The sequence below is a fragment of the Pholcus phalangioides genome, unplaced genomic scaffold, assembly GCF_987345545.1.
Source record: "Pholcus phalangioides strain wild (caught in Gottingen) unplaced genomic scaffold, Ppha-v1.0 ptg000010l_1, whole genome shotgun sequence".
NCBI classification, from domain to species: domain Eukaryota; kingdom Metazoa; phylum Arthropoda; class Arachnida; order Araneae; family Pholcidae; genus Pholcus; species Pholcus phalangioides.
Window position 1 is genome coordinate 32380861 of NW_028301603.1, and position 24257 is coordinate 32405117.

Here is a 24257-nt window from a genome sequence, read left to right on the forward strand (position 1 = left end):
TTTGATCAGTATTGGCACCTAAAACTTTTTATATATGTAGATACGGAATTTCGGGCTGATGGCAGTACGAAATGTTTTGCACGCCATAATCCATTTTGCTTATCGAGAAACTTCTGAAAGTGGTATTTTAACTCAAGTAGAGAGTTACGGCAGTCTCTCGATAATTCGAGGAGGATCGGACAGAGGCCACCTCGGATTAAGTAAACAATTACGAAGAAAACGGTCAAACTTTTTGCACATCTCTCGGCGACCCCCGAAAGTTGAAATGGTCTGCGTCCATTCAAAGGAGTCTATAAAATCCACGTATCAGAAGACATATTTCAGGGCACTTTTTGCCTTTTACCGACCTCAGTTGTACGTATTTTTCTTGCCCTGCGCATAGGCGGTGTGTGTAAACGGGCCTTAAGGGTGGCTCTCAATATCACCAGCTTGTCGGGACGCCCCTGACGCACGTTGGTAATTGCCCTTAGAAGCCGTGACTCCCCCACTTTGAAAACCACGGCTTTAACCCGTTTACGAGCACCGACAAAGTATTTCCTCAAAACGCCAGTGTGAAATAAATTTAATCCAGCTCTCTGTGTTTTCTTTCCTCTCTCTCCTCGCCATTGCGAACCTTTATTCTTTATTGTAATCTTATGAACCGGAACTGGTTTTTTTTCCTTCCCGTTTTCTCTACACTCCTGTTAGTTCCCCCTCCCCTACATATAATGTATCTTTCTACATGTAACAGCGGAAGAAAACAGGGTGACGTTGCAAAGAGGGAAATCTTCCGTATTCTTTCTTATCTACTTATCTATTACACTGTTTTTCCTCTTTTTTTTGTTGTTTACTTATTTTTCTATACTTTCTTCTATTTTTGTTCTTGCCCTTTCTTCATTTTTCCAACGTGTGGTTAGGTTAGAACAAAGCTACCAGATTTATCGCCGATAACGTCAAATAAAAATCATCCTAATTTGTTGTCAAAAGTTGTACTTACTGTTTAAAAATAATACATAAGAATTTGTAAATTCTATGTATAAAAATAATGCATAAAAATTAAGTTTTGTATTATCAAGTAGGGGTCAATAGGCACCATCCGTAAAACAAGCGCCCATCGGTGATGGTAACCTCTTCCAGCCAACTTTCCCTCAAATAATTGCCTTTTGACTAAATTTTTCCCCCACGCACTCAGAAAAAATGTGCTGCCATCTAGCGGGGAAAATACATAATCAAGTATTTTACAACAGAAAAGTATTGCACTGCATTAATTTCTTAATTTTTAACAAAAATTCTTTTGTTTGATGAACTTTCAAAATTTCCCACAAATGCTAAGAAATTTCCCACTTGGGCAAATTTTAGCCAATTTTTCCCACGAATATGGGAAATCTCCCACGAGTTACCATCACTGACAAACCAGTCACGGCCCAGACTCTGTCCCTCCAGGGATGTAAGCCTTTTACCCTTGCGGGTTGGGTCGCGCTGGGTAGAGTCAGGGGAGCCGGGCCAGGACGCCCACCGGAGGTTGTCCGGAAGGGGCCCCCCCCGGCACCCCCAACCCTCTGTCTAAGACCCTTGCTGCAAGCGCAAGGCCTGGTCTTCAGGGTTTCCTGCGATATCTGCGGCAGCATCTCCCCCACCCGGGCAGACCTCCCACCCCCAGGAGGAGCCCACAGGCCCGAGCGACAGCCCGGGACGCCCCCACCCAAACCCCCGAGACCCGATCCCAAGAATCCCCCAGAAAATTGTTTATTCGAAGAATTCAGTTTTTAGAGTTACCATCACTGGCACCCATGCAAATGAAATGCGGGTTGGTTTCGGATAGGAAAAAAAATTGTTGCAGTGGCGTCATCTGTTGTGAACACATGTAGGCGACGTTGCCTAGGGTGCGTGACGCTAGCGTTCTCATTTCCAAGTGTCAGAATCCCAAGTAGCACAAAGATATAGATCTATATCGTAAAATTTCAGTTTCCAATATAGATCTATATCGGGCCACGATATCGTTCTGGCTAAAAAAGGCATAGTCGGAGATAAATAGATCTATATCATGAATGTGACATTCAAATAATTCAAATTTTGGACGATAGATGGCGCCCTTTCGGAAGAAATAATTTAAAAAAAAAAAAAAAGTGTAATTATTTGGAGGTGGGTGGGCGGGTTTGAACCCATGTAACCTGAACTCTTCCCATCTCTAACCCCGTATCTTACCAACCCACCACTACACCACCGGTAACTGGATGTTATTATAACATTAATTTACAAGTTAATTTACAAGTAACATTAATTTTTTTTACTTGTATTTTCAATCAAATTTATTCATTTTCATGTATGCACAAAAGTTACAAAATAGAAATTGTGAGACATATTTATCATTTTGAGGCAGATAATTGAAAAATTATATATAACACAAGAAACAAATTAATGTATTGTGTAGTATATTAATTATTTAAAATTATTAATTTATGCTAATAAAACAAAAAATACAGAATAAATAATATGTGAAAAATATGGTAAAAAATGAAAACATCAAAGAAAAAAATAAATAATTTTAAGAAAAACACACATGCAACAAAAACAAGAGCAATTTTTTTTTAATTAAAAAATATGTGCAATTATAAAGTGGCAATTAAAGTTACGGTGGATAAGTTCTCGCTCATCCTAAAATACCAACATCTACGATGTAAAACATACACAGTAAGGATTCAATTATAACTGACGAAATGATTTTGATATATCAACATAATCAATCCTATTAAAATCAAAATTTCATATGAAAAATTATTCATTCAAACGTTTTTAATTTCAATTCAAACAAAAAATTGTACGCTCGACTTTAAATTTTCTCCAAATTTTCATTTAAAGGCACACAATATGTTGATATATCAGCATATTGTGTATCTGATATATATCTTTGTCAGGTTCACGATATAGATCTATGTTTTTCAAACTATGTTAAAATAATTTATTGTCCCAAGTTGCTGTCCTTCAAAGTAGAGATTATTCACATGGAATCAAATACATATTCGGCTGAAAAATTAAAGACTTGAACAATTAACATCTCCGACATTTCGATATATATAACAATATGGTCCAAATATTCTACTATATCGTTGTGCTACTGGGGATCTGGTAACCTTACATACAGTTGACAGAAGAAGAATGGGATTGAATCTACCCGCATAAGGCCTGTGGTACGTCACCTTTTCATGTGGCCAATCATCATTAACACATTGTGATCATCATTAGTAATTTCGCCCTAGAGAGCACGGGACCAGTCTTTTCCGATAGATGGCAGCCACGCAGAACGCCGCCGCTGTCGATGCGAAGACTATGAACAAGAGGAAGAACCAGTTCGCGATCCCTTTCCTCCAGAATTTCGACCCTGCGAAATAAAAAGAGACTCAACTAAGAAACAAAAATGGTGGGTACATTGTCTTGAGAAATTATCTCTCAATAAGTCACCGAATAGCGGTAATTTACCGGACGAGTCTCTGTTGCCGGTCCTGCCATGGACGCTGGTCGTGTAAACCAGCACGACGGCGTCGCTCCATCCCATCTTGTTGGAAGCCGAGATGATGATGTCGAATGTCGTGTCCAGCGGAAGTCCACTGACGGTGAAAATCGGGAAGGTGGAGCTCACGTTCAGTCCCGGATCAGGCGAGGAGGAGTCCCGGACTCGAGCCCACAGGTGAAACAACTGCGTGGCACCACCGTCGTAACCCGGCTGACACGTGATGACTACCGAGTCGCCGTTGGTTGCGTTGGAAACGGCACAGCCTTTCGGGGGGTTCGGTGGCGCTTAATTGAAGAAAAAAATAAAAGACGAATATATATAATAAGGGGTCAGGTAGAGGGCAAATATGATTACAAAAACCAAACTTTTACATGTTTCTCCTCAACCACCAATAACACAAAATAGAAAAAATAGTGTTAGATTCAGCTTTTAGGAGGGAAGTAAGAACGCTTACTATTTTTAAGTTCGTGTAGTTAAAAAAAACAAAAACAAAGATATGCGTATCATATTTGCCCTCCCAAAGGGGCAATTGTGACACAAGGCGAGGGCCTTAGTGTACACCTCTGACGTTTTGACGCACTAATATTGTAATGTATCCGAAAATCATGCATATATACATATATATAATACATTAGATCAGTCGACTACACCTTTGACGCTGGGAGGGGGGGGGGGAACATAGCATGTTGAATCAGCATCATCTTCAGGTCTGTCGAGTCTCAGAAATCCTCTCGCGCAGTCCCCGCACTTGGCGACTGTTGGCCACAGTCTTCGGTGAGCCGCCGCAGTGTCATGGCTGTCAAAGAATTTTGGAAGAGATGTAACATGTAAAGGACGCTATTTTCAATGTCACCTCTGCCTGGGCTGACCTTACATTGAAGTTTATATTGATCGTTTTGCGTAAAATTTAATACAATGTGTACGTATTATTCACTTTAGAAGGATTTTATTTTCATTTTCGTCCCAAGCACGCAGTGAAATCACGTTACTGTACATATGTATTAAGAGATTTCTGTTATCCGTCCATTCGGTTATCCGCCACTGCCCTGGTCCGGACGTTATATACATCAATAATAAATATCTTCATTCTGCAGCAAGTTACAGTAAAAGTTGTTGCTTCCCCCCCCCCTTCCCAGTAGTTGCGGTCCTGCCTATGGCCATTCTAAGATTCAATAGTTTGTTCTTGGAGTGTTGTAACAGCCTTTATCTCATCAACCTTTCGTCCTAGTGGTGTGGTTCTAATTTTAAAAATGCTCAAAATGTGACCAAAAATCACCCTGTACGAGTTTTGAAGATGAAGATACAGTGTACACAAAATAAAAAAATGTAAATTTTTATACGATCCCCCCCGTCCTCTAACTTCCAATTAGACAGTTTTTGCTCTTTCTCTTCTGAGCCCAACAAACAAATTACATGTTTTTAACTGCATTATTCCCTGAGATAATTTCAAAAATTGGAGACATGTCCGGACTTAGGAGAATTTCGCGGCCCCTCTGAAAAAATGTTATGTAGTTGCTCCCCGACTTACAAACTTTTCGAGTTACGAACATAAATCTTGAAGGGGAAATTTTTTTCAGGAAGAACGCATTTTATATTACACACATTTTTTTTTTCATTATTTCAGGAGCGTGTTGATAATCAAACACGATCCATTGAGAGGGAATGGCATTTAAATTAATTTTACAAAATTCGTAAATTATTAATAATAATTAGCGCGTGGTTCATCTGCTTATACTTTGGCGTGGCTCGAACAGGCATAAATTTTTGTCATACTTTTGAAGCGCTTCATCATCATCTGTTTATCAAATATACGTTGCAATTCGATAACTTTGCTGTTTCTGTTTAATTAATGTAAATTAATGGAAGTAAAGGAATCAAGTACTGGAATTCCATGACCTGCACAAGGGTGGGGCTGACAGACAGGATCGTCTTAAGAGCATCATGGGCCCCCGAGCCAAGGGATTTTTTGGAGGCCCTACCTGAAAAATTCTCGAAAAGTGCAACTGCGTCTCGTTTTTCTGAGGCACCTCTTCTCTTGAGGCCCTTCGGGCACGGGTGGGGGAGGGGGCACGTGTTAAGACGGCACTGCCTAAGGTTCTCGCCAGGCGTCCTCCTTTTTCAGTTTCGAATCTGGTAACCCTATCTGAAGACCACATAATCCGTATTTTCACTTATTTGTTCGATCATCCATATTGTCCGAACGTTTTTGTGGAAAGAAATAATTATTTTTCCCACATAAAATAATCGATTATTGCAAATGTACCAATTTTGTTAATAAAAAAATTTTATGCTAAAAAAATAACAAACTCTCTTTTTTTCATCATCGTATGAGTTGCCTGAAATTTCAAGATTAGATGGCAGCACCAACAGTATATAAATCAAGCCCCAGAATCTCTGTCGTCTGCTTCTCTCCCGGTTCCTTGTTTTGGACGTCTCCTTTTGTCCTGAAAAAATTACTGAACTGGAAGTTCGAACTGCCAGTTCTGTTTGTAAACTCAGCTTGTAGGGAACCGAGCAAACCGTCTGTCGTCTGCTCATTAAGAGGTTCTTAGTTTTGGACGTCTCCTTATGCTCAAATAAAATAACCGAACTTTTAGTTTAAATTTCCAGTTCAGTTTATGAGCTTTGTTTATAAGGAACTGAGTGGAATAAGGAATATAGTTTTTTTTACTTTAAACTTCATCATCACCACGTGAGTAACTTTTAAATTTAACATTAGATGGCAGCACATTATACCATAAAGTGTAGTGTGGAAAAATTCACTTTTTACGATCTTATCCATCGTCTGCTTGTTTATAGGTTCTTTGTTTTGGATGTCTCCTTGGGATTTGAAAAAATTACTGAACTGGAAGTTTGATCTTTCAGGTCAGTTTATAAGCTGTGTTTATAAGGAGCAAAACTGAATGAAGAATTCAGTTTTTTATACCTGAGCTTCGTCATCACCACGTAAGGCGCTTCTGATTCTGACATTAGATAGCAGCACCAACAATATTTTTAAAAATGAATGTCTTAAAGTATTCTGGAGTATATATTAAATTTTTTAATTTTAATTTCCTTAAAATTGTTACTTCCTAGATCTATAGGACGTACTGGCCTAGTCGGGAAGACTGGGTGCATTTATCGCACCCACGTCCTGCAGAGGGGTCGCTAGGCTGAGATCTTTGTTGGGGCCTTAGACACCAGATTTTTCAATGGTCCCTCGATAATGAAAATTTATAGTATTAATAAAAACATAAATTATAAGAAACCAGGCTGAAGCCATTCAGCCCCCACTCCTATCTGGCTAGAAAAAAATACCTGCCTACAAATTTTTGCGTGTTTATTTTCAAATTTCTCTATCAGATCGTATATTCATGAGGCCCCTTTATACAGTTGAGCCCCGTCTCCTCCCGGCTGTGCTCGGGTGGGCTCCCCGCATTATGACGACACTTGCGTGAAGAGGGGAAAGGGGGCATAATCAGCCGATAAGATACTTGTCAATAGGGAGTCGCCCATAAAATTCTTATCGTATGTCCGGTATTACACTATAAAAGATTGACAAAAGTTCTTTTATAGAACTTGAGAACTGCAACCAATAAGCGTATCAGTTTCACTCGTAGTTTCAACCAGATCTCATTTCATGGCCCCTGTGCTGTGCCCGGCTGGGTTCATGCGTTAAGAAGGCACTGGCCTTGGGCCCCCCCCCGCAGGGCCGTAGCGGGAGGGAGCGGACTTGGAGATCTGCCCCCCCCCCCCCAGAAATATGAGAAAATTACCGAAAAAGGGGAAAAGATGGCCAAATCTATTGTTCTATCACTTTGGTTCCAAAATGAAAGTGGTCCCCCCCCCTTCTAAACAAAATTTCTGGCTACGGGCCTGCGCCCAGGGACGGTTCTACTATCGTATTTTTGTTTTTGCCACCGTAAATTCTCTTTAGAGGGGCCCGTCAAAGATCCCAGTCTATGGATCCTGCTGCAAGATGTTGGGAGGGGGGCACCGATTTTTCGACAGGACAAGTGGGCTATTTCTCGGGGTCGCATAATTTTTCGGGCCTCCAAATTAAAAGTACAAATATTTTACCTTAGTGGAAGCCAGTAATTTATTTTGGAAGAGGCAGTGCTGTGTTAACGCATGGGCCCAGGCCCCTCAAGTACAAAAGGAGCCTCGTAATAATGAGATCCGGTTACAATTTTCAGTAGTCTGAAGGCGGGTATTTTTAGCTTGGTGAGAGAGGGCGGCAGAAAAATCACTAAGTGCGGGCCTATGGTGCACTTAAGACGGCCCTGTGGGAGGAGGGGGGGGGTGTAACCAAAGGATAGAACAACAAACTCTTGATCATGCTATCCCATCTCCGTTGGCCATTTTAATCGCATTTTGGGTGAAGAGAGGGCGAAATCCCCCCTCTCACCGTGGTCTTTAATTCTCGCTTTGGCTATCATTGGCCCGTTTATATCAAAGTGGGGCTCTTAAAAACTACCACGTACTTTTACAGAAAAACATGTCAACCAATACTTTCTAAAAACGACAATGTTACCATCAGGGCTATTGCCCGAAATGCCCGGGGAACGTAAAAATTTTGACGAGGCATGTAATTTTTTTCACACAACCACCACGTGACCTATTCTTGCATAAAAAAGTATTTATTCGTGAATGTAAATTTTTGTGGATTTGTCCAAACCTTTTTATTAACTGTCCACATATTCAGAAACGAAACCATAATCGGTGCTCTTAACCAGGGACGGTTCTTTGGCCGTGTGACCTGCGTGGCTGTATTGGGCACCGCCAGGTGCGGATAAAGGTCGATATGTCGGGAAAATCGAATTGTGCAAGTTCGTTGAATCGTCCTGCATTTTACGGGACAGGAAAACTTTCCAATATTATTCGGTTCTTACCTATCGCCCCACCCCTGGATCCGTTCCTGAGCAAAGGCAAACCATCTTCAGCTGTCGTTCCGTGTCTGCTTCTCTCAAGTTGCGGCCCTCGGGAGCAGGTGAGTTTTGTGACCCGGGCGTCGGATCAGGGGTTGGCACCAAAATGCGTGCTTGCCCCTGCTGACTAAGCATCTAGTTGCAGGCCTTCAAGTCCTGCCTACTCTTGTGGGAAGGGCTGCAACTAGTGGTGGAAGCAAGCAGGTCCAGTGCTCCTCGCGCCGGACCAGAGAGGGCACCAATTTCAACTTTTATATAATCCTTCTTCAACATTACAAAGGGCACAAAAATGTGATATTGCCCGGCTGACCAAGCATCCACCCTGTTGCGACCCTGCTTGTGGAAAAGAGCCTATGGAGGTCCACTCAGGGAGCCTTCTCGGGGCCCCGGGGCAGACTTGGTTGCCCGAGCCCTTTTACGGGGCAGGGTCCACCCGGGAGGCTCAGAATAATAGGATTCGGTGAATTTTTTTTCGGAGCATTTTTCATGCCAATTATTAGGTGAGCATTTCCAGCCAGAAGGGGGTGGGGCTCAGATATATCACTTTGTTCAGGTGCCAGGGCCGTCTTAAGAGCACCATGGGCCCCCGGGCCAAGTGATTTTTCTGAGGCCCTACCAGGCAAATTTACATGTATGCTCCTCGAAAATTTCAACTATATCTCATTTTTGTGAGACCCCTTTTCTCTTGAGGCCCCACGAGCCGTGCCTGGGTGGGTCCATGCGTTAAGACGGCACTGCTGCGTATGGAGGGCACCAAAATCATTTAAGTGCTTAGGGCTCTCAAACATCTTAGCAGCACCTGAGAGCAACGTTTTTTTTTCTATCTGAACAAACGACCTGAATGGATTTGTTTGTTCATTCAACGCATAGGCATAGCTGCACAGGTATATCTGAATCGTGATTTAGGTAAGCACCGAAATGCTCAGGTACACCTGCCTACGACCGTAGGGGGCCATTCGGCATGTCTCTGTGCAGTTTTTTCTCACCTGAATGAATTGGTTTCTTCATTGGATGTGCAGGCATACCTGCACAAGTATACCTAAATAGTGTGCATGCACTTAACTGTGCAGGTATACCTGCGTCGGTAAACCTGAACGTGGTTTATAGGGCTTTACCTGGGAGGTAGACGGTGAACGTGCACGGCACGTTCTGCTCGCCAACATTGTTCTTGGCCCAGCAAAAGAGAGACCCTAGATGTCGGTCCAGAGTCGGCTTGTAGGTGGCCACGCTCCGCAGGCCCCTGCTGTTGAACGTGACGTTGTTGTGGCTGACGACGGTGTTGGTGAAGCTCCAGAAGAACGAGACCTGTGGGGGCTCGGCATCGACTTCGCAGCGAATGTTGAGGGTCTCGCCCCTCCTCGCTCCGTATGAGACCTGCTGCCCGGGTATGCACACAGGTCTGTCTGTAAGGAGAGAAGTGATGAGCATGACCGCTACTATCAACACCACATCGAGATTAATGAAAAAACTGGTGCGGAAGGTGTTAATTTTGATACTCACGTCGGACAGCCAGCCACAACGAATTACTGGACCTCGTGCCGATGGCGTTGGTGGCCGAGCACCTGTAGCTTCCCTTGTGTTTGGCCTCGAGTTTCTCCAGGACCAGCGTCATGGTTCCTTTACGCCACTGGTCGTCCTCGTCGTCTCGATCGTCGTCGTCCAGGAGTTGGTAGAAAGGTCCCTTGACGAAAGTCCAAGAAATGTCTTCGGTCAATGGATTGGACACGACGTTGCATACGAGTGCCACCGTGTCACCTTCAGACACGTAACTGTCCGAGTAAGTCTTCAGGGAGAGGCTTACCCGAGGAGAAACTGCGTACATATACAAGGATTGGTTTATATATTTTTTAATAGCGGGAACTAAACATACAGAATGTACAGGGTGCGCTAGAACAAAGGTCTATTCCCACACATCCGTCACGGCTCGTCGCAGCCACGAGGCTTCTGCCTCGTTTCAGTTGGAAAAAATGCTCCTGTTGCCTATGGCCAATTTTTTCCGAATTTCAAGTAAAATGTACTTTTTTCTCACTCCTATGCCTAACTCCTATTTTTAACTCACTCCTACGCTCACTTGCTGATTCACTACTATGCTCACTTGTTCACTGATTTGCTTATTCAAGTGAGTCATGACCAAATCAGTGAATATAGGAGTGAATGAATGAGCAATTCAGTGAGCATGAGAATGAGTGAATGGGAAAATCAGTAATGGCCACCAGTAATGATGAAGTGACCATAGGAAAGTTCAAATGATCATGAGAGTGAGTGAAAGAGCAAGTGAGCACAGAGAAGTAGCGAATGAACAAGTTAGTATGCAAGTGAGCGTAGGAATGAGTGAATGAGCAAATCTGTGAGCAAGTGAGCATAGGAATGAATAGCGAGTTAGCGCTCGCTTGCTCACAGACTTGCTCATGATCCCAGTCACTAGTCATAGTCGTTGAATTGCTTGTTGGTAAATTGCGTAGAGGTGCATCGGCGACTGCTCTGATGTGTGTGAATAGACCCTTTAAAACGGCCAAATAAGAAGAGTGATAGTAAACATAAGGTGAAATAGTTTTCCTGATAAAACCAGGGGGTCGCAACCCACTTATTCATGGGTGCGTGCGTTGAAATACTTTAAAGTCACAAAAATATGGCAACCCTGCTCACGAAATGGGTGAGCAGGAAATTTCTTTCTTCTGGTCACAGGGAAATGTTTGGTCAGAGGGAAAAAATTTTGTCCCTTTTTTCCCTCTCTAAAGTTTGATAAAATTTTCATAAAACTTGGAAATGCTACCAATAAAATCATTGGTTGCATTTTCTAGAATGTAACCAATAATCTTATTGGTGGCATTTTTCAAGTTTTATAAAAGCACTTTTATCAAACTTTTATAGTGCAATCCCGGCCTAACAGTGTGTTTCCGTACCAATAATCCATCTACTACTTGCATCTAAGGAAGCCGCAACAGCTTTGCCTTCGGATAGCTGAATCTGCGGTGAGTAGCTGTTGTTACAGCTACAGTTATCTGTCCACCACTGGGGAATGAGCTACACCATATAATGCTCAGCCCATGATCCCGCGGGCCAAATGTGGCAATCGAAGCATCTGATGTGGCCCGTGACCTCAAACCCAATTTTGTAAAATTGAACCATGTGACACATTTCCATACGACTTTGGTGACATGCGACCTATGTTGAAATCATGCGATTGACCTGCGACACAGTTCTAGAGCATTTCAGTGACCCATCGCGCAGTTCCAGAGAACTTAAGCATCCCACGGCACATTCCCAGATCGCTTAAGTGATCTGCCGCACATTTATGGATGACTTAAGTATCCAGCGGCACATTCCCAGACTACTTAAGTGGTTTTGGGCATACTTACAGATCACTTTAATTACCTTCAGGACAGTTTCCGGATCACTTAAGAATTCCATGACACATTTTACGTCCCGTAAAACAGATCATTTAATTGTCCTGCTGGGGGCTGTTCGAAATCCCTTAAGTGGCCTGTAGCACATTTTCACTTCATTAAGTGATCAGCGGCACATTGAGTGATCTGAGAAGTCTACTGCGGGACAGCGATAGATCAATTAATCCAGATCACTTAATCCATCCAGATCACTTAAGTTGCCCGCGACACGTTTTCAAGCCATTGGTGTGGTCCTCACTCTCCACAAAGTTGAGCCTCCATAATATACATATGGAAATATTTTTTCGACCGCATATAATGTTCAGATCATGTATAAAAATGGAGTCGACTTACACGTGACGTTGAGGATGACGCTGTCGGTGATCGAGTGCCTGATCTCCAAGTTCTCGGCCCGACACACGACGGTCTTTCCGTTGTCGCCCATGGTCGGACTCAGCACCAAAGTGCTGATGGTCTCGTTCGGATTCCTCAGCTCTCGCGTCGTGTTGTAGAGTCTCGTGTTGCCCATCCACCAGGTGACTTCCGCAGCGGGTCTCGACCCTCTCGTTGTGCAGAACAGGGTGAGGGTCGAGTTCTCTTTCGTGGACGGTGTCTTCGGCGTCACGAATACGTCGACTGGTCTCACTGGAAAAAAAAAAAACAAACGCAGAGACAGGAAATTCATCAGAATTATATCATTACGCGTTTAATTAATAAACTAAAAGCCCCAGGGGTGCACAACATCCCGCCCGTGGGCCGAATGCGGCACGCCATGGGGGTTCCATCCGTCCCGCGGAAGGTGTTCCGATATAAAATTATTAATACACGCAACGCGGTAAATGCCTAGGCTGAACCATATTTCCTTCGTAGTAAGGCAAATCTCAAATACAAAAAAGTTGCCGAACTCAGCCAAAAAAATTGTCGAAGGCGAGTAAAGTTGCCGATCACAGCCAAAAAAATTATCGAATTCAAGCAGTTGCCGATTGCAACCAAAAACTTGTCAAATAGCCCATTACATCCAAAAATAAGTTAAAGGAAAATTAAACCGCCTGTTACAGCCATAAAATTTGTCAAATACAAGTAAGTTGCCAATTAGAGCCGATAAATTTGTCAAAGGCAACTAAAGTTGTCAACTATCGCTAAAATTGCTGAAAAATCGCTAATATAAAAATCATTTTTCTGCGGTCATGTCGCCGTTTCTGTTGTACCCCTGTGTCAGGAAAGTTTTCTGACAAGGACGAACCGGGTATCGAACTCGCGACATCTCTGAACATCCTTTGGTACTTTAGGCGAGTATCTTATCGACCTGGGGGGGCTACCGCATCCTTTCTTTTTTTCATATGTTTCTAAGAAAAAAAATGGAATTGATATAATTATCACATACACGTATAATACGCAAATATGTTACGCACTTGACATATTTTACAGTGACGGTGAATGTCTATGCCAAGTATTTAAGATTTTCGGCCTCCTGGAAGGCGTGTCCGGAAAATTCACCGCAAACAATTCACCGCCATGCAATTCATTACTACGAAAATTCACCGACAACAATCCGACACGAAGCTATCGAGTCCGTGAGCGTGTGAGTGAGCTACTGAGTCCGTGAGCGAGCGAGTGAGTGGGCGGGTGAATGAGGGAGTGATCAAGCGAGCTACTGAGCCCGTGAGCGAGCGAGTGGGTGAGTAATTGAGCGAACTACCGAGTCCGTGAATGAGCGCGTGAACGATTGAGCGAACTACCGAGTCCGTGAATGAGCGCGTGAACGATTGAGCGAACTACCGAGTCCGTGAGCTGGTGAGTGAGTGATCGAGCGAGCTACTGAGTCCGTCAGCGAGCGAGTGAGTGGGCGGGTGAATGAGGGAGTGATCAAGCGAGCTACTGAGTCCTTGAGCGAGCGAGTGAGTGGGCGGGTGAATGAGGGAGTGATCAAGCGAGCTACTGAGTCCTTGAGCGAGCGAGTGAGTGAGTGATCGAGTGAGCTACTGAGCGAGTGAGCTACTGAGACCGTGAGCGAGTGGATGAGTGAGCGAGCTACCGAATGCGTGAGCGAGTTCACTCGCTCTCTCGCTCACTTACCCAATCGCTCACTTGCTCACGGACTCGGTAGCTTCATGACGAACTGTTGTCGGTGAATTTTCCGTAATTCCCTGGAAGGACGGTTGTCCCTTGGGGGCAAATGTGAAATTTTTTTAATTCGAATCTTTTTTTTTTTTCTTTTTGCATTTTGCATTTTTGTGAACAAATGAAGTTTTTTCATCTGACTTTTTTTTGCAAATTTTGCGAAATTTCTGATTTTTAAAAAATTTTTCTGCGAAATTTGGAATTTATTTTAGCGAAAATTTACGTATCTCTAATCATGGCCACAGCGAGCACGGCCGAAACACCTGTCATCTGGCCCACGCACTGAAAAGGTTGAGCAGTGTCACAAAGCCTCTTCTAGACACTACTTCTAGGAGGCTTTGGCAGTGTACACTCCTGAACTAAGTTATTTTTGGACTCGGACCAGAGCGTGACTTACAGAACACGTCGAGTTGTATGGACGTCTTGAGCAGTTGCCCCGAGGACGAGTTGTCCCTCGTGGCCAGGCAAGTGAGCACGGACATGAAGTGCTCCCTCTCGACGCTTCTTATCCAAAGGACGTTCCTCAGGCGCCTGTTCGACGTCGCCTTGTAGGTGACGTCCACGACTTTGTTGTCGATGAGCCAGTGCAGCTGCAGCTTGTCCTGGTCTCCTCCGGTCAACTCGCATGTCAGCTCCAGTTCGGATTTCTCTTTGTAGGGACCGCCCGTTCCGGTCAGGACTTTCGTGCCTTCGAAGATCGTCAGCTTCGGCGCTGGTGCTGCAAGCCAAGAGAAAAAGACATCAATCACACCCATTTAAAGTTATTATCCAGTTTGGGCCAATCGAAAACCTCTTCTAAAGGTCGTGGTGGAACCAGAATGATGTGTCGGGCGAGGTGACTAATTATGTAGGTCCGTAAATTTGCCCCGTAATTTACGGCGCAGATATGTTTCCCATATTATGTAGTTCTCTGGAGGGGGGAGCTTTCATCCCATTGCCTACCCTCTCTGGATGGGGTGGCTGGTTGAAACCCGTCTTTTGCAACGGTGTTACCGAAATCGCCTCTGCCACCACCGCATATAAAAGACCTCCGCTATAAGCTCGTGACGGCACTGAAGAAGACCATCTCACCTTTGTACATAGGAGGTGGACACATCATGTGTGCCATCTTTTGTAGTATCTCCACCCATTTCGTAGTATATCCAATGTCTATAGCTGAGATGCCTTCTTCAGTGACGTCACAAGTTTCGTGAGGAGGTCTTCTTCTATAGGGACCCTTCAGGAGTATTTTGACGGGTGACGGATCACCCGTACGAAACAGGGCGATCCGTCAAATCTTCACAATGTAAGTCTCCTCACTTGCAGAAGGTATCGCGCCCTTAGCGGCTGAATCCTTCCCCATTCTTTCCTTGGACAACAGGGAACTAACGCTTATATTGGATGGTTGTAATTGTGTGAGAGACCCTACCTCTGCAATCCTTCTATCTTAGAGATTAAGGCCGGCCGTCCACTGGAAGCGACAGCAGCTGACATTGCATCAGACGACTAGGGGCGATTGATGTCGTCCATTGAAAGACCTGACCATTTGCATGGTACTGAATTCACGACTGCACCCCGTGCGGGCGAGTGCGTTCGTTGACAATCTTGAGGAAATATTAAAAAACTGAAATTTTTGGGAGATGGATCCAAACATAATTTTTTTTTTTCAGGAACCTTCTAGAGATAGGTGACACTTTTTGGAACTGCAAGGAAGGAGGCGTGTTGCGATGAATTAAGGCATTGAATAGCGAAGAGTTGAATAGCATGTCTCAACACTGAAAAGTATTGTAGTATTTACCTGCGCTCATTTTTGCTCTCTCGCTCTTTCCCCTTAAAAATTATATCGATGTGTAAAAATTTGCGAGTGATAATAATAAATCTGTCATAAAAAATTCCGCCCTTGTAATCAAGCTGCCCTGGGCGGCCGCCTCTTCGTTTCATGCCTGGAGCCGGCCCTGCCTTCTAGCTTCCTACATAGTCTAGCAGCCTGATAACGATAAACTTACAGGGGAAAAAAAATTAAGTTCTAAACTTTAGAATGCGCAAAAAAAAAAAAAAATTTCGACTGAAATTTATAGCATTATAAGAAGCCCCGATCAAGGCCGTCTTAAGAGCATCGTGGGCCCCAAGTGATTATTCTGAGGCCCTACCAGGAAAATTCTTGAAAATTTAAACCATATTTCTTTTCTGTGAGGCAAATTTTCTCTTGAGGTGCCCGGGGGGGGGGGCGTGCCTTGAGACGGCACTGGCCCCGATAACTGTAAACGAATATTTCCCCACGTTACGGTATTGGTCCGTTCCGTTCCTTGCAAGAGTAATAGCAATACCCGAATGATAATATTATCAGTGATTCTTATAAGTGACGTCGGCTGTATATACATGTAAGAGTGAAATAGAACACGTAGGTGAGGGGTGAAAATAAAAATCTACTGAAAATACTCCCTTATTCATTTATCTAATAATACTGCTCCCTCTCTCTCTCCCCCCCCCCCTTTTCTCTATTTATTTATTTCTTACTTTTCTTCTATTGTTTTTCCTTTTCCCTTCTTCTAGTTAGGTTCCCTCTGCGGTTAGGTTAGGCTGATTTGTCAAATGGAGATCATCCAAATTTGTTGCCAAAAGCGTGTACGCGAAGAAGTTGAAAAAAAAATGTAGATTAGATCTTCTAGAATGAAAATGGAGCTGCCGTGGCAACGATTTTGATCACCGAATCCTATTCTGAAAGGATTCTTTTGATCCTACAGTCTACGGCATCGTCTACGGACGTTAGTTACTTGGGGGGGGGGGGGGCTTCCAATGAACGTTGTGATGGGGGGCTCTTGGAAATAATTCATGAATACGTATACATAGCTGCCAACTTTTGAAAATGAAAATTCGGGAGATTTTCGCGCAAACCCGTATTTTATGCTAAAAACACTCCCTATAGGGATTTTTCCAAATAAAATAGGGGTTTTCCAAACATAAAAGTTAAAGCGTAGGGAATAAAATCCCTACTCAAAAACTGAAGTCAAATTAAAATAAGGATTTTACACACATGGAAGTTAAACCCTTGGGAATAAAATTCCTACGCAAAAAACAAGTGAAATTGGAGGCCAAAACTTCAATGATGTAAAAATAAATATTGTGTTCAATCAGAAACGCTGTGAACAAACATTCTGCGCGAATGACCCCAAAATCATCGGAAGATGAAGGAAAACACCGTCAATTTTTGAAGAACACTGACTTTTTGTGACACTTGCTTGATGGCAGTCTTTCCACCATTACCGATGTTTGTGTCCGTAACACAACTTGTACAAAAAGGAAAAGTCGGCCCTCTTCTGGAACGTTTGATGAAAGGAAATTCATCGGAATAAGTATCTTTAAAATTGATTAAATATGTTTTTGCTTATCATTTTGCTTTCATGCTTTGTTATATCGCACGTACGTAACTTCAACAAAAGAAATTTTGACCATATGCGCGTCACTAGAATCTTCAATTATTATCCAGGACTATTGGCTGCTAAGCCATTTTCCTGCACGATAAGACAAACAACTTTCTTGTTACCATCAGAGGGTTTGTAAAACTTCCTTAAAAAGGGAATTTCCCCATTTACGACGTGTGACGTCATTTCGAAAGGGAAAAAAAAGATGCTTCATGCCCCACAAGAAATTCCTTAGTGATTGTTTTCATGATTGGGGATTTTTTTATAACGAAGTAGGGAATTTTTAGGGACAATTAGGGATTTTTGTAAAAATTCGGGAGATTTAAGAACTTTTCGGGAGGTCGAACGATGAAGCTAAAATTCGGGAGATTCCCGAAAAATTCGGGAGACTTGGCAGCTATGCGTATACCATGCAACGCACCGCTTTCCCGAGCATACCGTTATATACGAGACACTTTTGGCCACCTTAATAACCTTCCAACATTTTATGACTGCCAATGTCAAGAATCCATAGGCGGGTTCCAGTACGTCTTTCACGAATGGAAGACACGCTGTGTCATTGCAGTCCCCCCACTCTGTGAGAAACGCATTACAATGCCCCCCCCCACCCCCACACACACAAGCAGGGCCTCTGTCTCTCGCATGAGCAAACAGAATACATGCCCAGGGCCCGAAATTTGCTGCCTTCTGTGCTTTAGGCACAATCCACATGCCTCCTTCCTCCTCCATGCATCTTGCCTCAAAGAAAGATAAGGGGCAACAAATATTCTTATTTGCCTAGGGCCCGATCTTATGAGGAACAGGCCCTGTCTACAAGTCGAGTAAAATTGATACTAAACGATTGCAATGATGTAAAATTGGTCAATATGCAGGGTCACTGGAAGTGACCGGAGTATCAAAAGGGCCTTGGGCTGTACCCGGTGTGCGGAACCCATGCGTTAAGATGGCGTTTAGTAGGTAATGGTCATTTGAACGAGCTGGACCTAATATAGTTATATCAATTTTCTTTTGTGGTTTCCGCATGGGCAGGTGGAGCAGCCCCCCCCCCAATTTAGTGGGTGCTAAAATCCATGACCCTCCCCACAAGGGCGGGGCTGACAGGTCTCCAGCCCTGGGGCCCGTTAAAGTTATCATAATTTTTGTTGTATAAATTCTATATAGAAGGGCTCACGAAAAGTCTGTTTTGGGGCCCAAAACAGACTTTCAACGATCAAAGCTTAGGGGCAACCTGCTCCAAGATGCAGGAGCCATGCCCAAAATCCGAACTCATTCACTCACCTGTGACGTACAGCGTGACCGTGGACGTCTTCGTTAGCGACTTGTAGAAGTCGATTCTGCACACGTAGACACCCTCGTCATCTTTGGATTCGACCTGCAGGTTCAGGACGGCCTCGGACACGTTGAACTTTGAACGGTGACCCAGAGCGGACAGCTGCCGGTGTTTGCCTTCGCCGAGGTTTGCGGACGAGCGTCCGTCGACGGTGTAGAAAGGAATGATCTCCTCGTCCTTGTACCAGAAGGCCGCTATCGCCCTGTCCTCCGCTGGGGGATCGGAGGCCGGACACGGCAAGTCCGCGGTCGACCCGAGCTGACCGTCCACTCGGTAGATGGCGAAAACTTGAAAGACCAGACAATACAGTTATCTGTTACTTATAAATCAAAATGAAAAACTATATAATCACAAGTTACAGATACATTTTTCTCCTCTCATTCCCGTTATCCAGGGTAACGACGGTATTCCTTGAATCCCGTCTCTAGAGCAGTGTTTCCTCAACCGGCGACCCGTGGGTGATTCGCAGTTTCATTTTTCCCCTTAATTTCTCGTTAGTTGTGTGTATGACCGGACTTTTCCACTTACACAAAAGAGATTTACCGGGCCGCGGTGCTGGAGGTGCAGAAGATGCGGACATCAGGCCAAGCGGTGCAACAAAGAGTTGTGCAGAGCCTGCGGTGCTGAGGACCACACGGAAAGGGAGTGCAAAGCTGCAGTTACATGTAGCAATTGCAATTGGAAATAGTCGCATCTCCTATTGGACGGGACGAGGTAATGCAACAGAGCTTACCGGACCGCGGGCTTCGAAACACTGCTCTAGCGCAGTGGTTCTCAAACCCACGGCCCGGTTTCGTTCATTTTTGTGAGTCGAAGGCCCGGTCAAACACACGACCAACGGAAAATGAATGAGGAAAAATGAAACGGCTAATCACTCGCGGCCCGGTATGAATGATATCAGGGCCCGGTGGTTTAGAAACACTGCTCTAGAGCATCTCGCCTCCCCGAGCACAAGTAAAGAGCAAGGGTCTTCAACTTTTCAGACACGGAAGGCCAGATTGAAACTTCCAACGGAGCCCGCGGGCCACCAACGCATGTAATTTAGTGACGTCATTAATAGAAAAAGGGTCAATTCCCTTCCCCCCCCCCCCCCGCGTTAAAAAGGCGACAAAAATGATTGAAGACAATGATTTATATTCTGAAATTATTCAATTTTGATTAGTTCTGAAATAATATTTTTCTCTAATTCTGGGAAAGATTTTGATTAATTATTGATTATATTAATTAATTCTGAGATTAATAAGATTAATATTCATCTCAAATCGTTTTAAATTATTCTTCAATTATTTATTTCGTTAATTCTGAAATTATTTTCCCTCGCAAAGCATGTTGAAATAATTTCTTTCAAATAATTACGCAATTATTCTTTTATCGATTGCGAAATAATTTCCATCAGTAATCATAGGAAATTATTTCTCTCATTGATTTATAAGTTACAGTCGACACTCGTTATAACGACAACAACCCCACGTAATAGCGACCATTCCATTACAACGACAGGTAGGATAGGTCCCATACGTTTTCATATAACGACTACTACTCTAAACCAGACATACACCTCGTTCCCTCTGCGGAACTTCTAACGAATTGGTGCAATTGGGTAATTTTCTGAAAATGATCGGCAAGCTACGGCAAGAGGCTTCGGGTGGGGGGGGGGGCAAATGTGGCCCACGGGCTGTGCGTTGAAAGACCACTGATGTAAGTCATTAGAAAGGGGATGTTTATGTGCTGGAAATCACTCTAAAGAGAGTCGTCTGTAGCCTTATCGGTGGGGGGTCCCATATCATGCCAACTACACACGTCCAATACCATATATCCACGTCCAATAACACAGCCTCTACCAGCTTGAACAGTCTTTTGTTGACATGAGCAGCCCATGGTATTATGGCAGTGTTTCCTCAAAGTGTGCGTGTGTCCCGGCTCCTAGGGGCGTCGCCAACCTTTGTCAGGCGAGCTCAAGACATTGATTTGTGCGTCTATTTATGCCGATTGAGAGAGTGAATAAGCGATGTGAGGGAATAATATATGCCCTAGAATCTAGATCATAGTTTCCCAACATTTTTTTGTCCCATCGTCCCCTTCTTCAGAAATTTTTTTCTCCCATCGCCCCCCAACGTAATCTAACCCATAGGATCCTATGTTATACCCGTAGTTTCTACCGCCCCCTGGAACATTCCATCGCCCCCATGGGGCGTTAACGCCCACGTTTGGAAATCACTGCTCTAGATTAACTTTCCTTTACAAAATCCTTCATGGCCATTCTCATATCGACACTTCCAATTTTCTAATTCCAGCTTCATACTTTTCCAATAGAATTAACGATTCCCGAAAATTTAAACCCATTTTGTATCCGCAGAGATTGTTTCACAAATTTAGTTTCTCTCCTCGAACAATAACCGATAGGAACAACCTCCCACCAAACATTATTGATTGCACCACAGTTTCGAGATTTCCTTTGTAACATCAACCGTGTCCTCTGTCAAACTCCACCACCGCATTTCCTTGTATAGGCCTCGGCCAAGCAATATCGTATAAATAAATAAATAACAAGAAAAATATGAGGACAAAATGGATAAATTTCAAATACTTTTATGGGAACACTTAAAATGACATAAAAAATGAGGACATACGTCCTCACGTTCGATGATGACATGCATAAATGATATATATATACATATTTACCAATAATCGTGTTATGTAGAATCGCGAAGCTAGCTAGCCAGATGATTCTCAGCAATTTCAAAAATTGCACTGCAAATAGAAAAAAAAAACCCAGAAAGTTATAGAAATGGCGCATCCCTTGAGGAAAAAACAGCATCAAATTCAAAACCAGCATGAAAAAGACATAATTATACTGACACAAAATATCAATGTTTCGATTACTTTTTTTCACTGCGGGGGGGGGGGGGGGGAGGGGGGAGGGGGGTCTTCACCCTTTCAGACATTGCGAACCAAAAAAAAATATAAAAATTCATGGATCCCGAGGACCAGCAAGTTATACTGCGGTATCTACACTGCTCAAAACAATTAGGGGAGCACATGGTTTTAACAAAATTACGCAAAGATGTATACCGATAAGTAACATAAAATGAATCATCCATAATTTAAAGCCTAGCAGGAAACGGAAGAAGAAAACTTCATATGCAAATCAAAGTTCATGACGTCAAAAACCAGAAAAAGGAGCTAAGGGCAGAAATCGGGATGTTGCAGAAACGTCTGTTTTACTGCCGTAACTGTGAAATTCGTTTGCGCAGTATTTTTTTTGAGACAAGGTGACTTGAGGATGTCTCAACAACGTGATTTACCGGAATCCATGGCATGGCGTGTTATAGGCAGACTGGAATCCGGGCAAACACAACGTAGTGTCGCGGACGCTGTTGGAGTCGCCAGAAGTGTTGTTGCAAGGCTGTGGAATCGATTCCAAGAAACAGGAAATGTTAGACGTCGACCAGGGCAAGGTCGGCCACGCGCCACTACAGCAACTGATGACCGGTATGTACGGTTAACAGCCCGTCGAAACAGAACAGGGAATGCTACGCAGCTGCAAAGACGGTTGCTCTTTCTTGGCAACAGGACGAAGGGTGTCCAGCCAAACAGTACGTAATCGGCTTCGTGAGAGAAGGCTCTATGCACGTAGGCCAATGGTCTGCATTCCGTTGACCCCACGCCACCGTGCGGCCCGAAGAAGATGGACTGCTGAACATCGAGATTGGGAGCAACATGATTGGAGCCAAGTGCTTTTTACAGACGAGTCCCGATTCAATCTGGAGTGCGACACCCGACGTGTTCTGGTATGGAGGGACAGGGGCACTCGAAATAACCCCGCATTCGTTCGTGAAAGGTCACAATACAGACGAGCTGGTTGGATGGTATGGGGTGGAATCAGCATAGCCGGACGTACGGACCTGCATATCATTCGGAATGGCACTTTGACGGCCCGAAGGTATGCAGACGAGATACTGCGACCTCGTGTCATCCCTTACGCTGGAGCCATTGGAGATTCCTTTGTTTTCCAGGATGATAATGCCCGACCGCATAGAGCTCGTCTGGTGGAGAACATGCTTGAAGCTGAAACAATACAGCGTATGGAATGGCCAGCGTGCTCTCCTGACCTGAATCCAATCGAGTATGTTTGGACGACGCATTGCTGCGCGACCAAGGCCGCCTGTTACTGTCCGAGACTTGCAGATTGCACTTCTTGAGGAGTGGAACAGTATTCCCGAAAGTCTGATCGATAACCTCATCGCATCCATGGCAAACAGGTGTGCAGCAGTCTTAGCTGTTCGAGGAGACCACACGCCCTATTAAAACTCATGCATCATGTCTAAACAGTACTTTTTTTTATCGTTCACATGTAACCAAATTGTTGCCCTAAATCATCTTTTCATGTTTTTTCCATATTTTCAAAGAATTAAAGCTTAATTCCAAATTTTTTTACGTCTTTTTTCTGTATTGCGCATTGATACGCGTGTACTATCCATTGTATGCCAATACGTGGCTGTCTCGCACGGTTTTCTTCACTTTTTTGCTTGCTCCCCTAATTGTTTTGAGCAGTGTAGATTTAGGTGTGTGTGTGTGTGAGTATGTTTTCCTGGCGTGGCGCATCAGCTCAGGCTATATAGTATATGACCACCGGGATTTCCTCGGAGCAGGTTTTCTGTGCAGTGCGCAACGGGAATCGCCCATCGCGACACGCAATTCGGCTCACGGCAGCGCTTTACGTCGGGCATGATTGGCGGACTGTTTCTGGAGGAGTCAAATGCGTCGTGCACCGAGCGTTTCACCGATCTTCTATTCACTCTTGTGTGTCTTATTTCCCTTCCCTTCAAACCGGAGCATGCAGACAACAAAGTAGCTCATAGTTTCCCAACCTTTTTTGTCCCATCGCCCCCTTTTCAGAAATTTTTTTGTCCCATCGCCCCCTTCTCCAGAAATTTTTTTCTCCCATCACCCCCTTCTTCAGAAATTTTTTTCTCCCATCGCACCCCAACACAATCCAACCCATAGGATCCTATGCTATACCCGTAGCTTCTACCGCCTCCCTGGAACATTCCATCGCCCCCCAGGGGGCGTTAACGCCCACGTTGGGAATCACTGGAGTAGCTGATGCCAAGACCATATACTACAGCAGCGGTTCTCAACCGGTGCTCCGCGGAGCACCAAGGGCTCCGTTTACAACTCCCAGGGCTCCGCGGTGACTCGAGGATAATAAAATGAATCAGTAAATTTGATAGATAAGTAAATAAGAGAGGCCTACAAGGTCCTGCCATATAAATTATATACAAAAAAGTGTTCCTCGAGTCAAACAGGGTTCCGCCATAGAAATTATATACTGAGAAATTTATACTGACTCGCTCCGTGAGTCAAAAAAGGTTGTAAGAACCGCTGTACTACAGTATAATATAGCCGCCCTGATCTGATGCGCCACGCTAGGAAAACACAAACGCGTAGCGTGATTATGCAACGCGTTTCTGCGGCGTGAAATGGTCTAATTCGGTTCACGCTGCGCAAAACCCGGCTTTACTTTTGTGTTTTCTTCCCCTCCCTTTCTTTCTCCCTCTTTCATTGCGCAAAAAATGTACGTGGACGTGCAGACGACGCCCCACGCTAGGTAGGAAAACA

General features: G+C 44.0%; 1 protein-coding gene across 1 annotated transcript in view; it reads right to left on the reverse strand.

Annotated features, from left to right (window-relative positions):
• Nucleotides 1–3218: 3218 nt before the first annotated feature.
• LOC149081296 (neural cell adhesion molecule 2-like) overlaps nt 3219–24257 on the reverse strand; it is a 40585-nt gene continuing 19546 nt past the window's right edge. Inside the window, exons 2-9 of the mRNA XM_089238314.1 lie at nt 21318–21386; nt 18584–18922; nt 14302–14622; nt 12138–12428; nt 9898–10209; nt 9513–9800; nt 3457–3774; nt 3219–3358 (exon numbers count right to left, since the gene is read on the reverse strand). Of these exons, the coding sequence (XP_089094440.1) occupies nt 3219–3358; nt 3457–3774; nt 9513–9800; nt 9898–10209; nt 12138–12428; nt 14302–14622; nt 18584–18922; nt 21318–21386 (2078 nt within the window). The remainder of the gene's footprint in view (nt 3359–3456; nt 3775–9512; nt 9801–9897; nt 10210–12137; nt 12429–14301; nt 14623–18583; nt 18923–21317; nt 21387–24257) is intronic.